Genomic DNA, 12,898 nt, shown 5'->3' with positions numbered 1-12,898 from the left:
AATTTATACGAACCTTAACTTCTGCTATTATTTGATGGATTTTGACATCACATTGGGAACCATATTGTCAACAATTTTCTTCTATGTTTTTTCTTTAGATGAGTCATGTTTTATTAGACCAATAAGGGAGCCTGATACCCCCCAGGCAAATCAAAGCTAAATTCATTACAGAATAACGAAGGAAAGTGTGATAGACCTCAGCACAGCCATTCCCCTGCACAAGGCTTCCAAAGCTCACTTTGAAATGCAGGAGCCAGAGATATATTCAGAGGACCCTGCAGGCTTCATTTGCACATTAAAGGGTGAAATTCCACAGCAGGTCTCACACAAAAGGTGAAGCTCCATTGCTTTTTCTGGACTTGCTGGGAAGAAGATTTTAGTTGGGTTCACTCACGTCAACATTTCAGGTCCCACTGAAGGGACCAGAGCACTGGACTTACGCAGTTACAGTGATACTGTAATTTTTTAGTAGCAGTGAAGAAAGAATGTTGAAAAAAATACCAGTTATATTTTTCTATACGACAGCTGCAACTAGTGTTGTCATATGTAAACAATTCAAAATAAAACCATTCTTCTGGCATGCAACTGGTGCAAGACAAGCTGCTCTGATACCAAGCAAGTTCTTTTATTTATTTCTCGTTACTTTACAGGAGACTAATTCAAAGTGCTTTGGCATACTTTGGATTATATGAATACATAGATGCAGCCTGCTGAGATGATAAATGAGAAGAAAAAGAAAAACAAAGGTACATTGAAGTAAAACTGAAAAAGAGAGGATCCAGAAATTGGCACACAAGAGTGATTTTGATATGGAAGGGAGAACAAAGAATGGATGAATGAACCAATGACTAATAACGTATACTATTGACATTTCTATAGGCTCCAATGGCAACTAACTCCTTTTTGGTACTTGCAGCAAGATCATCCCTGTCCCCAGCAGCTTCATATCTAAACAAATAACATATCTCTATTTTACTCATCGAGGACAGACTTAAAGAGAGTTGAAACTTTCCTAAACTGTAAAGTACATTTATGGCAAACCTGGGAACCTCCTTTTCCATCGTACTCTGAAACTTAGGGTATTTAATCCCACGCCCGGCTTGCTGCTCCCCAGTCTGACAGCTACCTTGGGACAAAAAAGGTCTCAAGCCATCTTCCTTAAATTAATGGTCTTCACCTGCAGAAATCGGCAATAAAATTCTCTTGAATAGCAAATTTGCATGGAGAAAATCCCCCCGGTACTTGAGTTGTAAATGACCATTTCCTACGTTCCCTTGAGAGTAAGGGTAAGGTCGTTGCCAAGGCAGTGAGATACGGTGTGTGAATCAAGAAGTATGGTTTTCGGTTCCACAAAATTTGGAAGATATACCACACTACAGTGTAACTACAGCCAGCTGCGATGGGAGACTGTTAGTTTCAGCTTTATAATAGTAAGAGACAAATTTAGTCGCTACTATAGCGAGGGCCCCACACCCTTGCAAGGTTTCAGTGATGGCATTACCAGCATTTCTTCTCTGACTGCATGCAGGGTGTGTGAAGAAGACCGTACAATCTCAGGAGAGCAAGCAATGACAAAATGCCTAACAGCGGACTGCTGCACGAGCTTCTTGCCATGAGCAGCTTCTCAAGAGTTGCCATCCTTGAAATGGCTTAATGGTCTCAAAACATTGCCTCCTGTTAAGAGAGCTCTCCCAGTCTCAACAAATGTCTGCAAAAGAAAAAATTTTACAAGTAGCCGCCAATGGAAAAAAAGGCATTTCACAAAGCAGCTGTAAACGGCCCATGAGCCACCTGAAGACTACGCCAGTTGAACATAATTCATCCACTGCAATGTAAACAATTCTATAATGGAAAAAAGTTGGAGTTATGGAACCCGCAGAAGCCACATTTTAACTGGAATAAGAAATAAAGCATAAACGGTTCATTTAGAGTGATGAAGTGTGGAGTATTGGAACTCAGAGCGAGCCAAAGGAAAGCAGAACAATCCTGTGTCCTCCTCTGGCAGCGGAGCCCAGCTGTCCTGCTAGTCAAATGGACGACGTCTCGCAGCTTGGCAGGCTGCATGCAACATCTCTGACATCTGCTTTTGTTCTAGCTCAGCTCTGAAAGCTCACATAGAGCATTATACTTTCACAAAGCCATGGTTACCAAGCACCTCAAAACAATGGCTGGCTAAACAGGACCATGGTTGCAATGGGTGGGGGGGAGGAAGAGTGGGAGGGTCGCTGGGTGTTTCGTAAGAGAGGTGCCATTTTGCTTTATGTTTAGCAATAGTGACTGTTTAACTCTGAAATGGAACGGGAAACCAACTTCAAAGGAGCTTTAGGTGCCATCTTTGGAAAATCCCAGTCAATATACACTCAGATGTTTTCTCTGTACTCCTCCCTGCGCCAGAAGGATTAATTCTCATACAACTGTTTAGTCCTCTTCACAAGTAATACCTCCTCCACCCTCTCCTCCTCCTCCACGTGGGGCTGCAGTAAATACTCCGAGTGCTTTGCCTCTCTGCAATAGCTCAGTTTATTTCAACACTTTAGGAGGGCCTCCAAGATATCCCCTCTTTGACTCTAACTGCAGCTCTACCTTTGAAAAGGGCATTTGCAAAACTACTTCAAACCCTGTCATACCAGACAACAAATACTAAACCCAGGCGATTTAGTAGACACGCTGCTTGCCAAACCAGGAAGAGTCGCTGAAATTCAAGGCATGTAAGATCCTGAACACCGACTGTCTTTCCCTCAACCTCTTCCAATGATTTTTTTTTTTCCCCCTTTTAAATTGCAGGAGGCACTAACAAGGGCTAACAGAAGAAATTGAGAAACATTCTGCTGACTCGGGTGAGAAACATTTGCTCGCCACTACTGACGACCAGAAGGAGCCTGTGGTTAGGCTGGAATGCGATTTGTTAGAAATATCTGTACAATTTACAAATCAAACAAGACAAGATCTGGTCATCAAGATCAACTCAACATAAATCTATTTTTTAGCAATAGTAATTTAGGGGAGTTTGGAAATCCCTATCTACACAGCTCTGATACCTTCGATGAGACAACCTCGAACTCTTGAACTCACAGGCCTTCAGAGAAGTTTTAGTTCAGTGATTGAAGGCACCCAACTTAGACACTGCTAATGCTTAGAAATAAGTTACTTTAAATGCTGTATTATGAAATTTCTAGAAAGTATAATCTTTTTATCTATAAATTATGCTTGGAAATTCATCAGTGCAAGTAGAAAGAGACGGCAGGCACATGTAAAAAAAATCAGGAAGTAAAAATCCTTAAAAACATGCTGATACGTATAATTCTTACAACAGAAGAGTCTTTACCATAAGGAAAAATGACTGAATACCCAATTAAAAATGAATCATATTTTCACATTATTAATCATTCCCTGCACCTAGCCTGTGAACACAATTAAAGCTATAAACAAACTCCGTATCAAGTGTTGGTTTCTCACATGCCCCTTCACAGAACAGCCACCCTGCTGAAGTGATATGAGCACAAGAACAACTACATCTAATTTTAACCTTTTATTTTTGGGGAAGATATAATTTTAGACTGGCTGTAATTTAGAAACATTTCACAAAGAAAAGTGATATGTCTGCCAGCAAGAAAAATATTACACTGAACTCATTGCTGAACTTAATGTGCTAAAAATCTGTTTTCCTCCATGGATACACTGCTTTTCATACTGGGTTCAAGACTCGGCCCTTCCACAGGGGGGAAACATGTCATGCTATATTTGATTAAGATAAATTGGAAAAACAAAAGCTTGCTTCTCATGGGAAACATCCTGCAAGCGTTGCCCCAGGCTGCGACTCATCTCATACTTATCTATGAAGTCATTACACCTCTCAAGAAAGTAACACCATGTTACAGCATCTTTTTTATCTTCAAGAGCTGTGGACAACTACCCACAAAGAAAACTGCTCTGTGGTTAAGAGAGAAAAGCTTGATCTGGAGGTGGCTAGTAAATATGTCAATCTAGTCTGTCTGTCTGTGTTACAAGATTAAAATGTCTCGTGATTTTATATAACGTCTGGTATGCAGCACTGGTGGTAAAACAGGGCTCAGAATGAAGAAGGACCCTGTACCCAGAGCATCCTCAAGTGACAAACATCCATCAAGCAGTCAGGACTAGTTTTAGCAGACTGTCATGGCATTTCAAGCAATGTATTAATTTTACAATCATGTGTCTGTTACCAAGTTTCTATTCCCACTTCAGTCAAGCCTTGCCCCACAGTGCAGAGCTGATGGAAATTCCAAACGATGAGCCACAAGCTCTGAATATGACTGAATAAGAACCACCGAGAGAGCAGGCACGTGGTACCACTGCATGCATAACAGGGCCACGTTGCTACTTTGAGGAGTAACACGAAAAGCAGATGTTTTGTAAGGCTGTGCCCACGCTACTTTCTATAGGAGCAAACAGACTCATGTCAGGGAAAGACACAATTGGAAGAATCCAAGTTTATGCTCTGGTGCTGACAGAAGACAAAAATAATCTGTCAGCATTCTCTCCTTGCCCTTCCCTAGCCACCCACTTATTATTTCTGAAGAATAAATCACAGCATCTATTCAAATTGACACTAGGAGTGATGACTGGCTTTAACGTCTCCAATTAGAGATCGTCTTGCACTGTTATCATTATTTCCAGCCTGTTTAAGGAAGCAGTGACATAAAAAGTATAAAGTTCAGGCTGTGCATAAAAAAAAAAAAAAAAAAAGAGCAAAAACTCCAAGGGAGCAAATGAGGAGAAAGCAGAACGTGACCTCCCAGCAGAGTTATGAGACATAGAACCAGTGACGAGGAAGTCAAGAGCAGATAACGAAAATAAGGCATCAGCATCTAAAAGGTAAAGTCCATCAACCTTCAAAAGGAAGAAAAGGGTGTACCTATCATCTTACTAACTCCTCAGCTTGGTGCAAGTTCAGATCACTATGGCTGGCCAAGACACTCAAATATAGCTTAAATACTAGTACGACATCAATATTTTGTGGACTTCTGAAAAGTTGAAGCAAGCTAATCCTGCACAGATGGAGGTGCTTCACATTAGCTGTTTATTGCCACAGTTCCAGCTTTAGATAAACCATCCAGACTCTGACGTACGCCACTTTCAGCAGCACTGGAGGCCATATATGGAACTTGCAGTCACACCATTTCGGGCTCTGACTCATGAGGTCCGGCAGTTCATGGTGGGGCAATATGGAAGGTTATTGCTTCCAGCTGTTCCACCAGCCCCTATACCAAAGGTTACCACCCTCAGAGCAGGGCAGCAGGACCAGCAGTGTCTGCTTGGCAGTTGCCAGGCTGGCACCCAGAACTTAAACCACCATCAATTTCAACTCACGTTAACGCACCGGACTGGGGGCTTGGGGCTCAGACCGCCATCTCTCAGGCTGAGCTGCAGCAGCTGAAGGGATTGTTCTTCCACAGCACAATCCAAACCAGAAGCACCGGTTTTGTTCTCTGCAGGTATCTATTGGTATCTGACATACACAACAATGGGTGCACTTCGAAAGACTAAGACTCCAAATGAACATATTTCTCCTTGAACATACCATTTTTAATCTCAGGGTTTTTTAAATGCAAGCAAGCCACCAGAAGATTTAAGAAACATCCAGGTAACACAACTAATCTGGCAGCAGTGTCCAGTTTAATTCATTGGACACTTCCAGTTCATCAGTGCACTAATATCAACGCTGCAGTTTCAAGCGGAACAGAGCCCATGCGAGCTATAAGCAGGAGTTGCCATCCAGAGATGGTTGTCAAAAGTGATTTTTTTTTTTTTTTTTTTTTTTTTTAAGTTTTTTTTTGATTCAAGTATTCCAGGATGTTTCAGTTCATTGTAAAAAGCTTAGGACAGCTGGAGGAAGTAGGCTGAAAGGCATGAAGGAAACAAATGAGAGAGTAAGAGTCACAAACAACCCTCACACAAACAGGATCCATTTCAACTTACTTTAGAATTAGTTTCTGTCTTCTGCACCCACCCTGTATTTTTCTTTCAACTACCTTAACAAGTCAATAGCAGTAATCTGAGCACAGATATTAGACAGGACCGTTTATTTCATTTGTTTTAGGCTTTCAGGTTGACATGTGAATTGAAGAACAGTATGGGCTGGAAATGAACACCTCGCTTAACAAAAATAATTCAGCACTGGGAAGGAGAGCACTGCTGCACCCTCCCACCTGGCTGAGGCAGCTCAGCCTTTGTTTCTCACTTTTTCCTTTACACACAGAACCCATAGTGTTCTGGGTTACTCACACTAGTTTTGAAGGATCCACATGGAAAGAGCAACACTTCTCCTGAAGTTGACAATCACTACGAAAATACTCCTGTACTAAAGTCACAAGTAAATAAATGGAGAAAAAAAAGAGAGTAAGTTCTGTGGATTTCCAAATTGTTCTCTGTCTACTTCATAAAAGTGGAGGAGTAAGCCCTGTTTTGGAAGCTTTTTGTTTTAGAACCACTCTAGTTAATTTTATCATGAGTCTCTTTACAAACTCAGCTCCTGGAACCAGATAACTAAAAGGAATTAAGTTTGATTAAAAAGTCTTCAGTAGTCCTGGCAGGAAAAGGTGGGTTTTATTTGTGTTGGGGGTTTTTTGGTTGTTTTTTTTTTAATTATTTACACCAACCACCTCTTTTTTTTTTTTTTTTTAAAGCTAATGGGCTTATTACTGCACAAGATATCTGGATTTTAAATCTTCAGATTCTAACTTATACAAATTCAGATAGGGCCAAAACACAACTCATGTCAGCTGCAAAGCACCACACTTTCAGGAGGCCAGAATGTGACCCCACGCCAAAGCCAAACCCTGGTACCAATTCAGAACAAAAGCAGGACATTGAACCCTCAAACCCAGATAAACTCAAACCAGCTCTCTGAAGCCAGCACTGTCAATAAGGACACCGTCTTTCCAATTCACTTCTCTTTAAAGGCAGTTTTCTGTTCTTTTTCCATGGCCTGAAATTATTGCTGTCCTCTCTTCCACTCTGCTACAGAACACCCTGGTAAGAATCAAGTGACAAACCCACATATTACAGTTCTGAAAAAATGCGAACTCTTGTGTGACCTCCGCACACAAAACATTCCTATTGTACCTCACGTTTCCTGTTTGTGCTAGTCCGCAACCCGGCCACCAGCAAAAAACTTTTCAGCAGTTGCTCCACTTGGCTCTATCAGCGAGCAAGCAGAGATCCATATTTAAGAAACAAAAAACACAAACAAATGCAAACAGCCAAAGCTCGCTCTGCACTTCTGACCTGTAAGGAATTCACTTCCATTCATCCCCCACCATTACAGATTATAACAGACCATACACAGAAGGGACATTTATCACCCGCTTCCCGCGCAAGGCTTTTTGATAGGCATTAACTCTAAGCTGATTTTGTTTGCCTCGGCCGCATCTTTTGCAATCCATTTGCCAGAGCTGAAGTGAAACCAAATCACGAGGCAGAGAGTTGGGTGAAGATGGCAACGGCGGCGCGGTCCCAACCACGCACTCCACCTAGCGTCCCCCGCTCCGCCGGAGCCCGCTGCCCACCGGCCCTCCGGCAGCTCATTCATTTCATTTTGCAGCAGCAAACAGACCTCTCCAAGATGTACAAACGCAAGAAATTCCTGATGAGTTACCCTCAGTCATCTTCTTTTTGTAATTAGGTGATTCATGCCATTTGTATTTTAATATACCACCAATAGAAGAGAAAACATCTCAGGACTAAGAAGAAAAATTGCATGCTGCTAAAAACAGTATTTAGAGTCGTTATTCATAATAGTTTTATTTCCTACAGAACCACATCACGATTACTATTTTTAAAGCGTTGTTTTTAAAGAATTGTGAAAAAACCTTTAATGGACTTTGGGAAAATAAGCCAGCAGACTTGTTTTGAAAGTGTCAGAATAAAAAGGACTCTTGGAAGAGTGGCCTGCTTCCCTATTTCTTTGTTGAAGATCTGTTCTGTGCCAGCCCTTATCTCAGTGCCAATCTGCAGCACGAGAATTGTTTCCCGAAAAGCCATGTCAAATTTTACATTTAGTGCCAGCTACAACTAAGGAAGCAGCATTAAACTAGGAGCTAACACAGCAGATGTACAGACCCTTTATAACATATAGAAAGTTCTTGAATCACAGAAGTAACAATAAAAAGCCTATTATCAAACTAACAAAATTGACCTCTCCCTCCTACACCAAGACGTATGCAGCAAGAATATTCTAGTGACCAACAAAATCCAAATCAGATGTGAACCAGGGGCAGTAACATCCCCCCACACACACACACTGAAACTGCTTTAGACTGTAAAATCTACCTTAAGCAAACTGTTTCCAAGTAATCTCTTCTCAGCTAACCCCAGGATCTCTCCTGGCACTTGAATTCATGCCGCTGCAAAAAGCAGCTGGGGAGAGCTGCTCTGAAGAATCCAGACAAATGACAGTTTTCAACACTGGAAAAACAGCTAACCAGGCCAGGGAAAGCAAACATCCAGAGTCATTCATATACTGCATCTATTGCATAACTACTTCTATGATTTGCCCAGCTAACAGGCTGTGCTTATGAACGGTTTGATATGAAAATAGTTGTATGCAGTAAATGGAAGGCTATATTTAAAAAAGATGCACCTGTGTCACAGCTGAAGAAATTCAGGCACACTGTCTGAACAGGTGCCTACATGCCATCAATTCCTACCCATTGGCCCTTAATGGCAGAGATAATACTGCAAGCATCAACAAGAGCTCAGCAGCACATGGGTGGGCCCAAGAGCATTGTTCTCTAAGCATGTAATTGCATTCCCAACAATCTCACTGTACACACAGGTTTAGAATGAGCAATTAATTATAAGCAATTTTAAAACACTTACTGAGTCTATTCTCTATTGCCAGCAAACCCAGGCACTAAAGCAGAAGAGGATTTGCTGCTTTATAACTTTCATTTCTTTGAATCAATAGAAGAGTAAGTTTTGGCATAATGAAGAAATTTAATTAAAGTATAGGGAACATCAAAACTAGATATACAGTAATGTAGAAGTTAATATAGCGAGTTCCCCACTTAACCTATCGTATTTCTACTTTGAGAGGCAACTACTGCACAACTAACAAAGCAAATTAGTTTAAAACTCCTCCTTTTGAAAGCTGGAGCTCCTAATTGCATTGTTTCCAGATGGGTTAAATCCAGAACAGTATTCTGAAACAATTTACCCTTAAAAGTTGTACCAACAGCCTTAAGTTAGTACTCCGTGTTCCCTTTCACACAAGGTGTAGAATCAAACTGAGGAGATATTAAGGAGTGTATTACTACATTGATAGCATGTTATGTACAGATATTGCTGATATAGCTGTACTGACAAGAATATTAACAGTTCAGGTACTTAAGATGGCAACACACTGTTAGGGCAATAAACTTCCGTTTTTACACTCCCAGTGCCATCTAGTGGCTACAGAGCCACACATATTCCACCAAATTAGGAACCATTCAGTGTTCAGACAAGCCTTCAGTGCCCAGAAAACGCAATTGTCCTAAATTTACAGTCCATGCTAACCACTAAAGCTTGCACAGGAGAAAAGAGAAAAATTAATACTTGCTCCTCCTTCTTCCTACACTCATTGCCTTTATGGAATTCCCTCAATGTAATAGAAAAATGCTTATCTGCCTTACATATTTAAAGCAAACAAGTATTTCTCCTGTATTGTTACACATTAGATGTTGCTGGTATAGTTTTATTACATTTTATTCTATAACCACCTTCTAATTATTCAGTGAAATCTATTTTGTCTGTTTTTTTCCCCTAACAAAGTTACGTGAAACCTTGCCTCTTACATTCCAAATAAATATCTTCGCTAACAATATTAAACTAAATTTCTTTTCCTAGGTGGTGCACCTCACTATAATCTTTGCAAAGCTGTTCACCTCCTATACATCCACCATAAATTATATTAATAAGCCAACAGAGAAGTTATATTTTGTATATATGGTTCTTTAAAGTCAGCTCAGGTCATGGCCTTAATACATCCACTAGGTGCACATATCCCACAGGAAAACCTAAGTCATATGTTATGAAATTTAATTTGTGTTCTATTAAAAGTAATTTAGAACTATTTAAACATCTGGATTTTTAAATACAGAGTAAAAGAAAGGTCAATTCATTACACCTTCTTAGAGGAAAAAAGAAGTGGTGCTGTCTTATGAATACTTCTTTATGTGACAAAATCATCTTGGAGTGGCCTAGGGTATAAAATGACAGCACTCTTGCTGCCCTGTGTCAGATCAATGTACAGTAAAGAAACATGACCCACTTTCAAATACAGTTTAGAAGTGGTGGATAATGTTTCTTATTTACTGGATTTGACAGGTGTAAAAATTAAGAATAGGAACTGCATGATAAGCTCTCCAAAGTGCTTCAAAGAGGATGTCTAAATACATGAAATCTTTGGTCAGAAGGAATCTTAAGTTGACTCTCACTGGTTGATAGCCTAATAAAATATTGAAAAAGCACAACAAGATTAAAATCTATCATTTAAACTGTTTCCTGCTTGCTGATTTAAATCATGACCAATGATTTCTGCAGCAAACTTGGAATTGCTATACTTTCCCTTCCTCTCTCTGTCCTGCTGAATAGCTGGTGATCCCATCCTGCTGCTTTTTTACTCCCACCGTAGGTTGGCAGAGAACCCAAAGTGAGCTGAGTGTCCTGGTTTCAGCTGGGATGTAGTTAACTGTCTTCCTAGTAGCTGGTACAGTGCTATGTTTTGAGTTCAGTATGTGAACAATGTTGATAACACTGATGTTTTCAGTTGTTGCTCAGTAGTGTTTAGACTACAGTCAAGGATTTTTCAGCTTCTCATGCCCAGCCAGGGCACCTGACCCAAACTGGCCAACAGTGTATTCCATACCATGGGACGTCCCATCTAGTTTAGGAACTGGGAAGGGGGGGGCAGGGAATCGCTGCTCGGGGACTAACTGGGTGTCGGTCGGCGGGTGGTGAGCAATTGCCCTGCGCATCATTTGTATATTTCAATCCTTTTATTACTACTGTTGTCATTTTATTAGTGTTATCATTATCATTATTAGTCTCTTCTTTTCTGTTCTATTAAATCGTTCTTATCTCAACCCAGGAGTTTTACTTCTTTTCCTGATTTTCTCCCCCATCCCACTGGATGGGGGGGAGTGAGTGAGCGGCTGCGTGGTGCTTAGTTGCTGGCTGGGGTTAAACCACGACACTGAGTTCGTGAGCCTGACTCCATCTCATGCATCACTCGATGCTGGTTTGCCTCTCCAGCGAGACAAGAGCACCTCAGTTCAGGACTGATGATTTTGATCGATTCTGCCTCTGTCCAGCCCGTGTGTCTTACCGTCCCTAACCTATTAACAGCATCGTCTCTGCAAGACCTGTACATTGTCAATTCACTGCTAAGCGCTATCCAGTGTTACATAAAAATGTTTAGACACTGTGTTCATTGGCTTTACTGCATTTCCATTTCCAATCATTTAGACTGACAGTAATATTTTTGTCTAGAAGGCCGTGCATGCATAAGCTTGTTTCTGTTTAGCAATAGTTTCCTTTCTCTGCACTTTCTGAGAAGCTACACTAAGAGTAAGTCTAAGACTACTGCAAATGCAGCCCATACAGGTGCTGTTCGATCTAACAGGCATTGCCCTGCTGTGTGGAAAAGCACGAGTTTCTTGTTTCTTGTAGTGTTTTCTGTGTTATTGTTAATGATTAAAGCAGTTCTGAAAGTAAACATCTGTAATTGTTCCAAATACAAGATGACATTTGTTGCATAAACTGGTTTTAATTATTTTGTGGCCACGAATCCTTTTCTTAAATACAGGACAGTGGTTTCATAAACAAGGAACTAATCCAATGGCCAAAAGCAAAACACACCCAGACGTTTCCCTAACTTTCCTAGCTAAGCTGAGATAAACAACATCATACAAATTTTCAGAACAGACATTATTTTATCTTTGTAGACAAACATTTTTCTTGCTATTATTTTCAAAGCAAAATTAATACAGACTGAACTTTAAAATAGCTGCCTATTTCAGTGGTTTCAGCTAGAAGAACGATCGTTTTAAGCTACCAAAAAATAAGAGTATGCTGAAAAATTTTAAAAGGGAACATTTGAGCTGCACACACTAGAAAATGTTTCATTTGAATTAGGAAATTAGAGGATAGACCTTGCAGATGTTGATTCATTGTTTCAAAGTGAGGATTAACAGCAGGCTAATATCTACAGTTCAACAAACATAGCATACAAACTACAAAACAAGGTTATACAGTATAAAACATGAATAGCATTCACTAGTGCCCAGAAGCATTACACTAAGCATTTCTTTTCCTTCAGAAGTACTTAACATTTAGGACTTACAGAATATTCTTTATTCACATATTTTAAAATGTGCAACAATTAAAATACTCGATTCAGAAAGAACATGGTATGGAAATGTCCTTACCAAATAGAGCAGAAAGGTGTGGAGACCTGTTCCTAGTCCAACAGAGGACAGAATGCCTAATCCTACCCAGTAGGCACACCAGAAGAACTTTTTCTCCATATACCGCACATACTGAAAAAGAAAAGTCACAAAAGAGAAAAAAAACAACAATGGTGATATCTCCTAGGGGAGAAAGTTAAAGCTACAGACTACCACAGATAGTTATCTGGATTACAACAACTGAAATAGAATCCTAGATACTTCTATTTGCAATTTATTACAATTACAGCACAAACATGTACAGAAAATAGCGCACTTTCAAAAGAAAAGCCCACGCGCCTTAGAATCAGCAAGTTTCCAAGGAGATAGATGAAAAATTCAGGTTCAGTAGTAGGGAGTTGAAATCCAGAACAGGCATACTAGGTGTGAGCAGTGAGCAGCAAGCCCCAGACAGTGTCTACTGGAGCCCA

At 40.3% G+C, this 12,898-nt stretch overlaps 1 protein-coding gene across 3 annotated transcripts in view; it reads right to left on the bottom strand.

The window, feature by feature from the left end:
• Window positions 1-12,898, bottom strand: part of VMP1 (vacuole membrane protein 1) — a 69,588-nt gene that overhangs the window by 40,938 nt on the left and 15,752 nt on the right. For all 3 annotated transcript variants that reach the window (XM_010573771.1, XM_010573773.1, XM_010573772.1), the window contains one exon: window positions 12,450-12,560. In XM_010573771.1, coding sequence (XP_010572073.1) covers window positions 12,450-12,560 — 111 coding nt within the window. The remainder of the gene's footprint in view (window positions 1-12,449; window positions 12,561-12,898) is intronic.

This window comes from Haliaeetus leucocephalus, unplaced genomic scaffold (genome assembly GCF_000737465.1).
Source record: "Haliaeetus leucocephalus isolate CR32 unplaced genomic scaffold, Haliaeetus_leucocephalus-4.0 Scaffold395, whole genome shotgun sequence".
In the NCBI taxonomy this organism is placed as follows: domain Eukaryota; kingdom Metazoa; phylum Chordata; class Aves; order Accipitriformes; family Accipitridae; genus Haliaeetus; species Haliaeetus leucocephalus.
Note: the sequence above shows the minus strand (reverse complement) of the source record. Positions and strands in the feature narration are given on the sequence as shown.